We start from the raw sequence: 16,305 nt of genomic DNA, 5'->3' as shown, positions 1-16,305 counted from the left end.
GAGAGAGACAATGCAAGAAAGTGATTTATTTCAGCAAATGTGACAGGATTGTATGATGTCTGGTAGATCTTGTTGTTGTATGGATCGTCTGAATGAAGTCTCCACAATGCCGGACGTGTTTATCCTTGTTGTTTTAGGCCAGCTATCAGGACAGGGCCACAGCGCCTCATTTTCAGACACTAAATCAGTTGAAGAAGAGATCCCTCAAATCTAGTGTGGAAAATAGCTAGAGTAGTTGTATGGTTGGAATGAAAAATAAATGTGTTGGAGTGAAGCACTTCAAGAGACCCTCTGTGAATTAGCAACAAAAGGTTTCCCTTCATTCTTTCCTTAATAGGGTGTTTTAAACCTGTTTTCTCCATGGATAGGAACGGGATTTCTGTAATGAGCTGGTGAGTCACAGATTCTCTCGGCTGAATTTTCTTTTAAATTCCCTGCCCCCCTCCCTTATCTATCTCTCTTTCTCTCTCTCTCTCTCTCTCTCTCTCTCTCTCTCTCTCTCTCTCTCTCTCTCTCTCTCTCTCTCTCTCTTTATCTCTATCTTTCTTTCTTTCTTTCTTCTTCCATTCTCTCTTTCTCACTTTATTTATTACGCTTACTGTCTCTCTAAATGGGCCAAGGCAACTTTTTTGCCGTCTACTGGGGGAAGGAAGTAGATTAAGGCTATTAACACGCACAAGGATGCTGATCATCCTTTCTAGTCTCTGGTCTCATGTCTGGTCCATACTGTTCTCTCTCTCCTAAGGCTTGTGTGTGTGTGTGGGCATGTGTGTTTGGTGGAGGAAGTGTTGTTTGACTAGAACAGCCCATTTGATTCCTGCAAATATGCCCAAATACAATCTAAGGGTGTCATGCAGCGACCAAAGCAGCAAAAAAAAATGGTGAACTCTCATTCACATCTGCAAACAGTAAGTAGTAGTGAGTATAAAAAGAGCATGGTGCAGGCATGCTGTCTCTGTTTATGTTGCTTATGAGTGAACATGCTGCGATGCACACGCAATAAAGACAAGACGCACACACACAAGCACGCTATATTTAGATGACAAACTGCCGTAAACCCAGGCTAAAGAGGGAAGAAATAAACACAAAAAAAAGGGAAAAAAGCAAGGCGGTCCAGAAGCATCCCCTGTCACGGTGCAATCCCCCATGTCCTAATTACACAGGCTTAGAGGAAACGGAGGATTAGCCACTGATTCACCACGCTGCTCGCCTCATCTTCTAATAAGTCCCCTTCTTGTCTCCTTGCCACCCTTTGTGCCACCTAAACATGTCTCTCTCCAGGTTAAGGTAGCAAGATACTATTGACTTGTGGCTTTCTGTGTCTCTTTGTTCCTCCTTGCTTACGTGTCTGCCTCAGCCATCACCACCTAATCCAATTTTAAAAGTAGGTTGTGCAACGGACTTGCTTTGTTCATTCCTTGAACATAATACATTGTTTACCTCAGTAATATATATATATATATATATATATATATATATATATAGGATCACATTCTCATTTGTCCATGCATTTAGCTAAATTCATTGGTAAATACACTGAGCACATATTGTTTGCAGCACAATAACTTTATGTATATATCATGTAGGGACAAGCTGTGAAAAGCAATTGCTTTCACACAATATATTACTTGTCACCATCTATACTTTAATTTACAATGGTATACACATGGGATAACATATTTTTACATATAAATAGACTGTAGTATTTCTTTCAGTTTTCTGATGTAGCACATTTGTGCATATAAATAGTTGAAACGATATTTTCTGTAACATTGAACCTTTTATATATTACTACTTTGAGTGATTATCTGTAAAGATTTGTAAATGTTATAAAGGCGCCTGCATAATTCTCCTGCTAATTCATAATGCTTCCTGGCAGCTTTATTCTTTGTTAAATTGACACAAATTAAACTACAATGTGCAGGTTTAGTTCAGCTTTCATATATTTATGGAAACATGCAGTATATGATGAATTGATATGGTAAGAGTGTATTGTAGCTGGCAGTTATATATTTCAGTCATATGCATATATATTGCTAAACTACGATATTTATTTTCTTCCAAGTTATAGCTTTTCCATCTTAAGTGTCTGATAAGTATAAATAGATTGATTTTTAGCAGGAATGATGTAAGGCTTGTTCCTCTCAGACATCTATATCTAATGGCTTGCCTGTGGCTGCTCCACTGCAATTGCTCCACCATTAGAACACTTAAGGAGTGAGAGAAAGAGGGGTTGAGGAGTGAGCTGTAGCCAGAGGAAATGTGAATTATACAAGATCTTCAGTTGCGGGTTGGAAAAGAGGCTCGGGTTTTGATTGGCTGAAGCAAGGATCTTCATTGACTGACCTTGCAATATCTATCGAGTGTCTCTGACCGCTGTGAATACCGAATGCTCTGAGCTGCTGAACGCATAAAACGGCAAAAAAGAAAATAAATCTCCATGTTACTTTTGTTTTCCTGTCTCCATCAATGAAAGCAGCTCAATGAAGAACACTTACAACGTGTTTGAAAAGGCTGCTCAAACACAGCAGTGGGAATTTTCTGAAGAGCGTTGTCACATGTCACAGATGTGGTTACAGATAAACATTGGTTTGCCTGTTCTCAGCGCTTTTTGGCCTTGGATAGGTTCCCATGGCCGTTCATTACTTTTGAAACTGTTTGTTGAGGTTGCTAGTTTTCTAGTCCGACGTGTGATTGTCAACAGATAACAGAGAAACGGTGAGAACCACCCCTCCCCCTTCTCTCTTTTTTTCAAACGGTTGTCCCAACGCCGACCTTCACTTAAAGCTAACAGACACCTTTGCTAATTGCATGTGGTGAAAACACACGCAATACAAGGAAAAGCTATTCATATTTTAATGGAGTATCTTTAAATAAAAAAAAAAAAATCAATATGCGCTCAATTTGCAGACACATTGACACTGGCAGAGTCTAAGTGCATAATATGTTTTGCCCTATTCAGACACAAACAGGCAAGCACACACACATTTACACATGTACACACATGCAATAGCCTTTACATAACCAGATAGGTCACTGGCAAACTAATTTGTATTTATAAGGACCACATTGTGCATTTTAGGGCCCTTGTAGCTGCTTTGTGTTTAAGGGAAAGTGCTGTTTGAGAACACCAACACGGCTGTCCAGATGACCCTCATCTCTACAACCCACAGGCTTTTCTCGTCAACCACAGCACACAGCCCTGCTTGCTCATCATTGATTAGGCTTTGTGTGTGTTTGTTTTTGTTTGAATATGAGCTTATGCTCCCCTTCCTCTTCCTCTTGGGTTTTTATCCCTCTCTCTCCAATGCTTAAATACTCTCTCCTCGGGGTGTTCTTTGAACAACTTAGCCAGGCATTAGCTGACGGAGAGGCCTGCAGTTTGTGAGGGAACGCCTGAAGAGAGGACGTGTTTGATCCTGAGATACATGTCCTTGATTCAGTCCCGGCATTGCGAGCCACCGGGCACCCCCACTGCTCCTGCCAAGCTCTTCCTGCTATGCATCGGTATTCTCTTGCGTCCCACTGTGATAAAAGCTATTACACCGGAGAGAAGTATCCTTCTCATAGTGCTAAGCCACCCACTGCACAAAACAATCCAGACCTATTCCCTCAACACACAGCCCCACTTACAGTAGATCAATAATTGGACACTAACCAAAAATGTATACCATGATATCATAAAATTGTTTTGATTTGAATAGAGATCAAATATTTCAGTACATTATATTGGTCATTGGCTCTGATGCTATAGATGGAAAGCTTCACCAGAAAATAAAAGGTATAAATATATTTAAAAACGCACTTTTCTCCAAGCTACCTCGTACAATCACATCAAGGGCACCATTTACTGTTGTTTATAGATTTCAAGCAGAGCAGTAGGCCAGTGTAAAATGCAGGTCACACGGCAAACTATGTTGAATACACTAAAACAGCATTGGCTTGGAAATACTATTGTATTTCAACCTCTTGGAAATAATGTTGACAAAACAGACTTGCCAACTATAGAGAACAACCTGCTTTCCCATCACCGCTCTGCTCTAGAATCATAACAATATCAGATTCAGTAATACACTGGAGTAATATTCTCAATTTCACCACAACAATGCTGTGTAAGTAGAAAGGTATATAAAATAACTTTCTCTATATCTGAAGGGGATGGAAAATATAGCATTTTAATTTATTTGTGTCTGTGTCATGGTTAAACCAAATTCCCAGCAGAATAAATAACAGAGCAGAGTGTCATGATAAAACAGCAGTTATTTTATGGTAATTTCCAGAACTTCAAAGAATACAACCATATGATCTACTTCAACAGGGACTACCATATTCATTGATAGTATTTTTGTGTTGATAAGCCCCAGGACAAATCGGCCCTCCAGTTCACCAGAAAACAACATTTTAAATTTCCGACTGTTCACTCGGACCAGAGGTTTTTTTGGCAGACTAGAGACGTGAGAAGTCATAAGATATTTACCAAACATTAGGCTTAGTCAGAGTGGAGACTCTCTCATCTGTGCAGTTCAAATATTTAGTCACCATGATTGGCTGAGAATGCAGGGAGAGGGGGGGGGGGTTGCATGGATCAGCTGGGCTAGATAGCAGTAGGCGAGGAGATTAAAAACACAATAACACACTCACATGCACACACACTGTGCACTCCCTCAGGTGAACAGGTGCAGTCATGGTCTGTCACAGATGCTCTGCGCAATTTGTCAGCTGCCTTTCCTCCTGTCCACCTTGGGTGGGTTGGGGGATATTCATCACAACACAACCTCGACACACAAGTACACACACACATTACCTTGGATCATTCTCAATTCTCACAGGCGACTTTAGGAGCTCATAGCGCTGTCTAATGACAAGCCAGGTGTGCATGATGGTAAAATAATTTACCACCACTGTGGTGGATGCTAAATTGTTATGTGTTTGTAGCTTTGCACTTTCCTGCACACGTCTTCTTGAACTTACTGAACACTCCACCACACTAGCAAAGCAGCAAGCTGTGTGTCCAGCTTGCTGCTTTGCTAGCAATGACCTGTGTGTGTACAGCTCTCTCTTGGTTTCTCTCTCCCTCCCACCACAGGAACCACAGTCTGTGACAGAGGGACATTAATCACAGGGCTGGGTAATAAAGCGAGGAGGGATGGGCATGTAGGGCCAGGGGGGCAGGCGTCTGGAGGGAGAAAAGGGTGTTTAGGGAAATCACACCATGCTTTATGACACACACTGATACACAGGCACATTTTTACACTCCCAGGTTTAGGTGCACATCCTTCATGCACCATACTGAAAGCTTCCACCCTGAAAGTTTGAAAGATTTAATCGAGGAGGAGGAGAAAAAACAACTCCGGATTCCAGGAATGGTGACCAGTTACCTTTTAATTATCTGTGTTGAGAGAAAGCCTTGTGCCTTCTTGCCCACCTGTGTGTGTGTGTGATTTATTTCACATGGCCCTTGCGTTGGCCCTAATGGTCGTTAATTAAGTTTGATTTACTAAAATGCTTTTTCTGGAAGTAGAACAGAGAGGTGTTTTTTTTTTTGGAATTTTTACTTTAATTTGGAAAGAGATGAGAGGCATTTTATGGCTCAGTAGAAGACTCACCTTCACCGTTGCTGTGATGCTGAGATGGCTATGGGAGCTTTTCATGATTCTGATACTCTCATGATATAAGATGGTCATAACAAATATATGGTTGCTACCTAAATGGCATCAGAACATACAATTTAGTACTCCACTGGGCTTAACTGTAGTACGTTTTGTTTTCCCTTCAGCATTTAGCCCTTTGGGTTATTGAAGTTTTTTAATATCAACTTCATTCCATCCTGACCTTTTACAGTGGACACTGTGTTGTGAATCATATCAAGTGGATTTTGTGTGTGGGTGTTTTAGTCCGTATCGGTATACGTCAACATCCTCAATTCTCTGTTGCACACTTTTTTGTTGCATCTGCACTTGCGTGGTGCTCCTCAAGGAGTATTAAAAAAGGGTAGGATGAAAAATGAGATTCCAATAATACATTCCTGTTCTTGTAAATCCACCAACTACTCAACAAAGGCTCAGTGCTCTAGATGCTAAAGCTCAGCATCAACAGAAATCAGAGAGGATGACATTGTGAACTTTTTTTAACAAAAGAAAAAGAATACAGTATATAGTTATAAATTACCAATGCATTGCAATGCTTACAGATACTTAACAGGACAATTTCAATGCACTCTAGATGTAGTTCTCTGTTGTTTTGAAAACACTGGGCTGCCATTACACACTATATTTTAGATTCTCTATTCTGCTTTTAAAGGGAATTCTTTATTGAATTTATTTATTCAAAGTATTCATAATTTATTCTGCAAGAACTGCCTCTACAAATATCTCAGTCACTTTAAAGAGATACATGTTAGGGACGGATTTTTGCATTTTAGATAAGGCACCTCATTGGGTCAGAAAGTAATTAACAAATCCTTCTATCTTAAGCTCTCACTGGCCTATCTCACCCTGGTAGCCGCTACCATCCGCGGCAGTATCTGATGTTGACAAATAACACAGTGGAGCCGGATCATTTACTTCTTCTCCTTCTTTTTGCAATGCCGCTGAATTAAGGGTTTTTCTGACTTAGTAAAGATTTCTTTGACACCATGTGTCCTTTTGCTACTGCTCACATATTTCTTAGAGCAGCTTAGCTACTTTAATATCTGTTTCATGTATTCTTAGGAGTAAAGATAACTGCCAGCTACATAACTGTCCTATCTAACTCATTGTTACCCAGTCTTGCTATTCTGCCCTAAAGCAAGGCAATTAACCCTGCCAGAGGTAGTAAGATAGCTCTGGCTGCTCGCTGTTAAAAAAGAAACCACAAGTACAAAAGAGTGTGCAGAGTTAATTAAACTTTTTTGTTGCCAATAGAGGTGTAATAAATATCTGAATTCAATCAGGGATTCAGGTCAAGTGTCTACAATAGAGCTGCAAAGACAAACATCAACTGTGTCTGCCTTCCTGACCGGGCAATTTGATGAGTGTTTCAGTGAAACTTTCCTTGTAAATGAAGATGAATCTTGTCTCTTCTTTTCTCTCTGATGTCTAAGATGTTTTGGCCACGCTTTATACTGAGTAATCTACATATTCTTGCTGCATATCATTGGGTCGTCGCCTCTTGTTTTCATTCAAGATGTTCTGTCCTTTTCAAGCCTCGTTTGTAAGATGAGATTTAAGGACTATTCTTTTTCTTTAGCCATACAATATCACTGCCCAAGATTGCAAACTTGAGTAAACACTAAAATATACAAAAATACTGCATGCCTGTTGTAAACACAGATTTATATCTTGAGGTTCAAGCCATCTTAAGGCTTTGATTTTACAACAAATACTGAAAAATTATGTCGTAGAATCCCTTGATAAATTGAGGACATCTACGAACCGGATATCAACATTAAACAGAAAAATGAGTAGGCCGTATTAGCAGGTCTTAAGTGATTAAGAAAGTCATAGTAAAGATAATATGGTAATAGTTGATAATCAGTAATATCATTCTTTTTCTTTGTGATTTATTGCAATAAATTGAATAAACCTGATTATAAGTGTGCTTCATCATTGTACCATATCAAATCATTGACTGAGCGGTGAATCAAAGTGTGACAAATGATTGCGTGTTTGAGTGTATCCATCAGTGTAATTTATCTTGGACCATACACAGAGCTGAGAAAGAAAACTGGAGAGGGAGCAACAGAGCACGCCCCTGGTAGCCAAATCATCACATGCAAATATGTCCTTGGTGGAGGATTCCATAGCCCATCCCAGAAAGCTGGTGGAGCCATGCTGAAGAGAGAGGGAGGGAGGGAGATGAATGTCAGCCTTGCTCTCATATGTCACATTGTTAACCATAGATATGAGAACGCCCCAAGGTTGAACGTGCAGCTGAGACATAAATAATCTATCAGAGGTTTCCTCCCAACAAAAGAAAAAAGGGGAAATATGTCTGCATGAATTAGTTATGCTTTAATATGCACTCGGTGAATGGACAATCACCTCTGAGAGCATGAAGACGTTGTAGGGGCCAAGTTAATTGTGTGTGTCTGCAAAGCATACAAGCTGGGTGTGTGAAAGGCAGTTTTTTTTTCTAGCTGTTAAGCTTGGTTACACATATGCTCTATATTTTGTGGCCAGGTGATGGATTACAGTAATGGCATGTTCTGGTTGGAAAGTGTATTCAGGTTTGTATTATTTATGTACAAGCTTTCATCCAAATCATCGATCTTTTGTGCTTTGACATGTTGTTTGTATTTTCCCACTCAAATCTCGACTCACTCGTGTGCAAACACAGCCTCACACACGCACGAGCTTCTCAGTGTGTGCAGATGAATTATTTCACCCCCACACCATTTAAATGTAGTCCATCTCAAAGTGGTCTAGCCTCCGCTTTCCAGCTCACCTTATTTTCTCTTCAGATGACTGCTTCGACATGGGAAATGTCAGGCTCTCTTTGCCAGCACTGTGTGGCTTCCTCAAACATTTGTGAAGTGTTAAGCTCATTGCTCCAGCTTAGCAGGGCAGTCTCTCAGGAATCTAGGTTGCTGACCCGCAACACAGCAAAGACAGCCTAGCCAAGTGCACTCAAGCACATCCACTCTGCTCGCTCATTTGCATCAATGAAAGATTATACTAGTCCCAAGTTTGTGGTCTTTACAGCAGCACACTCGCCATACTGTAAAGTTCCATGCATTGCATAATGGAGTCGATGGGGTGGCTTTACAGCTCCTCACAGTCATGTAGTTGTCATCTCACATTTAGTTGAGAATTACGGTGGACATGCATAATTAGGTAGCCTCGTTCTTACTCCTTTAAATGTTACCTTTATACAAAGCCTAAGAGGACATTTTCAATCCTTCCATTAACATACCCTTCACAATTGCACCTGCTGACTTTCAGACTTCAAACCACAACAGGCTTGTTAGAGGAAGACGCATTACCGTGATTTAAAGTGTGGTTTTGAACTCACACTCACTATACGAGGACAAACATTCATCATTAGGAATCTAGGTTTAAATCATCAACTTTCAGCAGGGGAGGTGAAAGGTGACAATGAGCTGTTTACTGTTAATTACACAAGCATGGAATTGCTACTTCTATGGTTATGTTTTAGCTCAAATATTGCTCTCGGCCACATGTGCTAGTGACCATTGGGCTATACAAACATCAACAATGCTGAAATTAAGCTGCTATGAATAGACTTGCCTAATTCCTCTTAACAAAGAAAGCTGCCTCAGTTCTGTTGCAGTTTGTTTTTCTCCAAAAAGTGTATTTTAGCAAACGAGTAATTGTTGCGTTGCTATAAGACATTGGAAGTGTGGTGTTTGTCTGCACTGTTTGGCTCCCCAAACAGGCAGAGCTGCATTGCATATCTCAAAACCAATATGCAAATTGACCTGAGCTGCTGCATTTGTTTAGAAGCCTATGCAAGCAACCTTTGGATTTTACTGGGGAAAAGTGTTAAATGTTGGAGGTTTATTCCATTCTCGGGTTTGTCTAGCCTGTAACTTGTTTTGTTTACACTTGTGGAATAATGAAATGGAAGGCAAGCATACTGAAATCTGTTTGCACGCACTACAACAGTGCCAACCATGATACACAATCAGTGTTTCAATAACTTTTCTTTGGTTAGTTGTAGCTGTCCACTCACTGTACATTCCATGTAATATCTCATGTGTGAATGAGGATGACAAACAAGTGTCTACTCGTACCAATTTAATTCGTATAGTCCCAATGTTAGGATGCCATCTTTTTGTGTTCTCTTATTTTCATCCCACCCAGCCAATGGAAAAATTCCATTTATGGGACAACAGATGCTCCATTTCTTTTCTCTATTTTTCACTTCACGCCCAAGAGGAGAAAAAAATGGGCTCCTCTTTTTATTTTTTTTCAAGCAAGTTCTGGATCTGTTTGACACAGGCATGAACACTCCCATAATCAGCCAGAGTGTGCATCCCTCTGAATAGAGATGAAAGAGGGGAGAACACACTCGCACATATACACACGTGCACATGCACACAACAAGAACAAGGAGCACACAAATAAACAGGCACAAACACACAGACAGGAAGCACAAGCCATTTGGCACTGCCTCTCTGTCTAGGGAGGGCTTCAAAGCCCACTGACATGAATTTATGATAACGGCACTATGCCTTTGCCAAACCTCAACTGTTGTTGTTTTTCTCTCGCTCCCTCCCCAACCCTTCTGTATGCTCTGCCATCCCCTTGATCAGAGCTTTGGAAAATGCTAGCAGGTGTCCCCCAGTCCCTTGGAAAGGTGTGTGCACATGTGCATGCAAACATGTGTGGTTGGAATGGGACATCCTGAGCTTGCTCTTCCTTTTTCTCATTAGGTTTGGCTCTACTTCTCTTAACTTTAGGCTCCCACTCTTTGTACAGTTCAGTTTTATATTGTTGTTATGATTATATTACCCTCTCGCTGTGTGGCTTTTCCTAATTATATGCACATTACTAACATAAGTATCACTTTCTTCTCCATCCATCCTCTCCCCTTCTTTCTATCTCCAGATGAGGATTGCGTGAATTGTACAGAGGAGTGCAGAGTACTGGGCCATTCTGACCGCTGCTGGATGCCCCAGTTCCCTGCTGGAGGAAACCAGGCAGAGGGAGTCGACTACCGCAACAATATGTTCGTGCCAGCGGGGATGGAGACTGTGCCCGAGACAGAGACCTACGAGACGGTCAACCCCAATGGCAAGAAGACGTTCTGTACATTTGGAAAAGAGAGGCGTGACCACACCATCCTAGTCGCCAATGTCAAGCCCTACTTAAAGGCAAAACGTGCCCTCAGTCCACTGCTCCAGGAGGTTCCCTCAGCCTCTGGTAGTCCTACCAAGGGCTGCTCAACCATGTCTCCCTGCTCTTCAGTCAAAAGCCCAGCTGACGGAGCTGAAGGCAAACCACCTCCTGCCACCTGCTCTGGCCACTACGGGCCTCCTGATGGTCAGTACCTGTCACCAACCAAACAAAGCAGAGACCAGGGGGTCTACCCACCATTGCCTCCCACAGACCCAGTGGCCAAGGTGCTTGCAGAGGCCCGCTCCAGGATCAGCCAAGAGGCAACAGGGGAAATGGAGTGCGTTCTGGAGCAGGTGGAGCCCGACGCGAACCGTGAAAGAATGGACGCTGACCAGGTGGTGAGAGACATCGACAAACTATTGCAGGACTGCAGAGGAAGTGAGGCCACTGGCACACTCAGGAAGTGACACAAAGGACTGCAACAAAAAGAAGTATGGAGGTAGAGCGAGGAATACAATGATTTTCAAAAAACTCTAATGCCAAAACTGTCACCAAAACAAATCAAGAGGTTAAATGGCTCTTATGACAGGAGCTTTTTCACTGTATTTGTTGATGAAAATACCGACATTGGACTGACAATGGGAACATTTATTCATTTGGCACCAGTTTTGGTGCTAAGATCCCTACCACAAAAAGGAACTGGGTAACTGAATTCTGCTGAATTTATAAACTCTTTTTGTTTTGGATTCTTAAGGAAATTGCAGAGGCTTATGCCTCTGGCACCTCGCAAGCTATTATCTAAGTGCCCACCAGCTCATAAGTGTGTTGTTCATGGTCTCTTGTGGAAGCCTACATATCTAAGTGTGTGTAGGTGGATTTATGTTATGTGTGATGGCCATAGAAACTGAATGAAAAAGGACTATTTATGGTCAGACATGACAATCGTTGATGAAACAGTGAAACTAATTTTGATCTATTTGGGACAGTGAAAGACCGAAATACACAAAACAACCGTATCTTTCTTGACTTTAATATAGGTGTTTAATGTGTGATGGATCCTGTATCTGAAAATGAAGAGATTGGTTAATCAGGTGTGTAATCGCAGGGGTTGGTTATGGACTTGGGGACGGAGGGGCTTAATTGCTACGCTGAAGGAGAATAATTAACAGTGTAACCATGTTTCACCTGTTATTTGTAGTCACATGTGTAAGCTGTGTCTGTCTCACGCCTCTATTTAAACATTCATGTTGCTGACTGGTGTAATTGCATGCACCAATTGTACACACATTTTACACATGTGCACTACACTTTGCGCATACACATGCACTGATGCCTATACACACACACACACACACACACACACTAATGCTTACACACAACTGGCCATCTGTGTAATTGTCTTATACATGAACATCATCAGCTTTCAGTCCCTTGTGTACAGTGATTTATCATGTGTGTGTGATTATGCCGAAAGGCACTCACAAGTTGTATAAAAAGGGACATTTTTTCCTTAACTGTGAAAAGATGATATCTATATGATTATATAGATGACTATATGTATCAATCCATGTATAGTGTCCAAATATTAACAAAATATTTATACATTTTATAAGAAAAAAAGAAATGAGGAATCTCAGCAAAAAGTGTCCTCGAGTTAAAGTGCGGGATATTAACTCAAAGAACTGCAAAGGACACTGCCATTGTTTCGAAAACAAATATCCAAAAATATAAATAAACAAGAAAATGTCCCTTCACATTATCACTATACATAATATCATTATATGTGTAAATGTATCCAATTTAGATGTGTTTACATCGAAAAACTGACATATTTTTATTGATTTTACTGCAATTTCTGTGCATTTGAGCCAAATTGTTATGTGTACAAAAGCTATATTGTGTATTTTATTAAATTAATATATAGTTGTGTTGCAATATACATGGGCTTATATTGTATTTGGCAAAAGTTGCCTTGGTAGCTGTCGAACTCTGTGAGTTTGCTTTAGTTTGGGTTTTCGTTGATGTTTTATTTCCTCTCTATTCTGCGTCTTTGCAGGCTGGCTTCAGTGCTTTTGAGATGTCGCCTCTTTTTACCCGAAGGTCCAGCTGGACCAAATACAATAACTGTTAAAAGCTTAATGAGCCAGCTGATCAAGAATACAATTCATACCAACAACAAAAAGCAACAACCACAAGATAACAGTTTGAATATTTTTGCTGAGCAGATTTTTACAGGGCAGCTATTTTCTTTAACAATATCTAGTATGCGTATCTTGTGTTCATTATCTTTTTACTTTCTTTCCAAAAAAGAAACCTGCCATATGGAAAGTGGAGTGGTTTCCTTGGTGATCATAAAACTGCCTTACTGTCTCTGCGGAGAGCTTGTTGTATCTGTGGAGCTTGTGACTGCTTATAAAGCCCTGGTCCACCAGAATGTGCATTTTCTATTAAGGACTCGAAGAGGTTCTTTATCAGCAGTCTGTGTTGTTTATGTATGTACTCCTTCTCGATACATGTTAGAATTCTCATACTTTGCAGAGAAACGTGACATCTGAAATTCTATCTGAAGTTACTTTGGATTTGATGTCTTAGCTGTTTAGGTACATGGTTTATATAACCAAGTGTCTTCACATTCAGGCTTTCTTAAAAAACAACAACTATACAGACATTTATTTTTGAAAATTTTGGCACATTTCGGCCACTCTCTGAATTAAGGGAGGTGCTTTTTCTAATGTACTCTGACAGTAGAATAAGCAGAACAGTAGGCTATAAGACTAGATGTGTTTTTGGAAAATATGACTACAATCACCAAATCTATGTAAGATGCAGCTGTGAGAGGGAACAGTGACTTGCTTTCATATGGCTCCTGGGGTGTTTACTGTAAAGTGTTTCTGAGCCTTGTTGGAATCTTGACAGCAGATATAACACGTTTTTTCCTGCAGACATATCACATCTGAGTATTTTGGTATTTCTGTTCTTGCTTCTTTTTTCTTAATCGAGCTACATGTTTGGACATTCTCCTGTCATTGTGCTATTCTTCTGTATCGTTTGCCTACTTGCCATCTTTTTTTTTACTATTCATTTGCTTACTTTCCTCCTCTTCAGCTGTTTGCTTTCTCGCCTCTGAGGAGCAAAGAAACTGTTAGCTTTTCTCCTCTCTTTCGTCTGTAAAGTATTTGGTTTCAGTTTACCCTTGCTCTTTTCCTGGGAGATGGCAGAGGCTGTTTTTAGAGGAGGCTTGGATGATTTTTGACAGAGGAGGAAAAATATTTATGGTTATTTTTAAATGAGATTTTATTTGTTATCTCTCACAAATATCTGGATACATCAAGCAAGCCTGACATTCACATAATAAAAACAGTTAAATATGCTGTTCAAAATGCGCACTGCTACTGTGATCCTGACAAAAATGCTGTTACACGTGTGCACATGCACACACAAACACTCGGGCACTTCAGCAGCACACTGCCTTTTATTTAAATGCAGTGGCTGAAAAGAGAGGCTGAACGAGAGGGCAAAACACTACCCAGACAAATGTGACACATCCACACCTGTCTTCATGGTTGTATCTCATTGTTCTCAGTCTTCATGTTGGATCAAGCATTTTGTACTCTGTGTTTGTGTGCATGTGCTTGATTCGTTTTCATGCCCCTCATTGTTGACAACGCAATTCCTTTCTTATCATTTAATATTTGTTACCTGTGTACTATAGATTCAATTCCAACTCACACAAAACCTATATTCCTGTGGCATCTATTTTATGTCTGCATTAATTAAAACAAAGTGCAGAGGTCACCCCAGGATTCTGCCTGTTGCTCAGTCTGGCTGCCACAAACAGTCACTGTCACACAGGCACATTTAAAGTGCTGTCCCCTTGGATGGTGTTCCCTTGGCCTGGCCACTGTCTGTACACTCACACACTGTGGACAGGGAATGAGCTGGGTCAAGTAGGTGGAAGGTATTTGTTAAAGCCATGGCCCCTCTCGATGCTATATGCTGTCTATTAGAGCAGAGTGTGCTGCTGAGGTCAACACATAGTTGGAGATTGAGCATAATGCAATGCCTCTCATTATTGTCTAATTACACACTGTTGGCAGTGCATTACTCAAATCTAGAGTGGTTTGGTTTTGCACACTTGAGACTGTTGGTTTTATCAAGTGATTAGGACAGGGCCTTGTTGAATGTGGCTAACCGCCTCTGGTCTCTGACTCACTGATGCAGGTGCACACAGACTCAGTCAGCCACTGCTTCACACACGTAGAGACAACATGCTATTTTGGTTAGTTAAAACAAGCACCCAATGTTTGTCAGTGTCGTCCCCTCACTCTCAAGCCCACACTGATAGCATAGGGCTCCACGCTACAATGGGCAACTGGTGAAAAGACCAGAGACATTCATTTGTATGGATTATTTCAACTGCTATTGTCTAAAGGCTGTGTTCATTGTGATCTATCTGAAAAAAAAGATGAAAAGATCGAATAAAAAAGCAATTACTAATAATGTTTGCTCTTGTCCTTGTATGAGTTGGTTAAGGAATGGCTAGTCATGGCTTTGATTTAATTTCTCTCCTCCCAAGAGCTAACCTCGAGCACCGGATATTTTTGTTCTCTCAAGCATCTACTGCCAATTTTGCCTTGTCGAATAGGATTGCACTGTTTACTTTCACAGTGCCGGCTTACTTTGGATAAGATAAAAATTGGCTTTTTCAATTGTTTTTAAATGCGCATATGCAGTCACCTCGTACCCAAGCATACACATACACGTAAAATGTTCACATTTTTGCCACACAAAAGATTTATTCTAATTGCTCAGAGGCAAATAAATTGGTGCTTGAAATGATGTGTACTAATGCTTCTCAGATAAGATGTTGCACTCTGCCCGTCAGCTAGATTTGCATTCAGAGGCCAATTTGAAGTCTCTTCAACACTGGCCTGTGGTTAGAGAGATATACTGTATGCTCGCTGAAATCTGTGTGTAATTAATGGCTATTAGGTATTAGATGCTCAGAGTGGAATATACACTGGCAGTGGCTGATGTGACCTCCCTCATGGTCTTTAGTTCCCCAAGAAGAATAGTGAACAAACTTTTTGAAGCTGACTTGTGCTTTAAGTGTTAGTGCTTTGGAATGAGTTTTTAATGGCCTTTTTCAGTGTTTTCCAATACAAAATGACAGACCATGGAAGCTAATGATACACCATTACATTTATCGCAGGAAACTATTCCATCATCACTGTTTAATTGCAGAAGTACGTATGGTTGTATGCTCTTGTGATTCCACGCATCAATCAGCTGTCTCTTAAAGTTAGTAATTGCCCAGACTGCAGTCTTTCTAAATGCTCATTCAGGACGATCACATCCTAATTACACATAAAGTTCCCATAACTTGCCAGTGGATATTTTTTGCTGGTACTGACGAGATTCAATGTTAGGAAACCTTTAAAAAAAAAAAAATAATCTTAATACATCCATCTCAATACACTTAGATTTTCAAAATCAACTGGGATGGTATATTAGTGCTTTATGT

General features: G+C 40.5%; 1 protein-coding gene across 2 annotated transcripts in view; it reads left to right on the top strand.

Moving 5' to 3' along the window:
• Positions 1-12,720, top strand: part of pcdh17 (protocadherin 17) — a 51,074-nt gene extending 38,354 nt beyond the window's left edge. For both annotated transcript variants that reach the window (XM_029459789.1, XM_029459780.1), the window contains exon 5: positions 10,551-12,720. In XM_029459789.1, coding sequence (XP_029315649.1) covers positions 10,551-11,248 — 698 coding nt within the window. In that variant the 3' untranslated portion in view covers positions 11,249-12,720. The remainder of the gene's footprint in view (positions 1-10,550) is intronic.
• Positions 12,721-16,305: the final 3,585 nt, after the last annotated feature.

The sequence above is a fragment of the Cottoperca gobio genome, chromosome 3, assembly GCF_900634415.1.
Source record: "Cottoperca gobio chromosome 3, fCotGob3.1, whole genome shotgun sequence".
NCBI lineage: Eukaryota > Metazoa > Chordata > Actinopteri > Perciformes > Bovichtidae > Cottoperca > Cottoperca gobio.
Note: the sequence above shows the minus strand (reverse complement) of the source record. Positions and strands in the feature narration are given on the sequence as shown.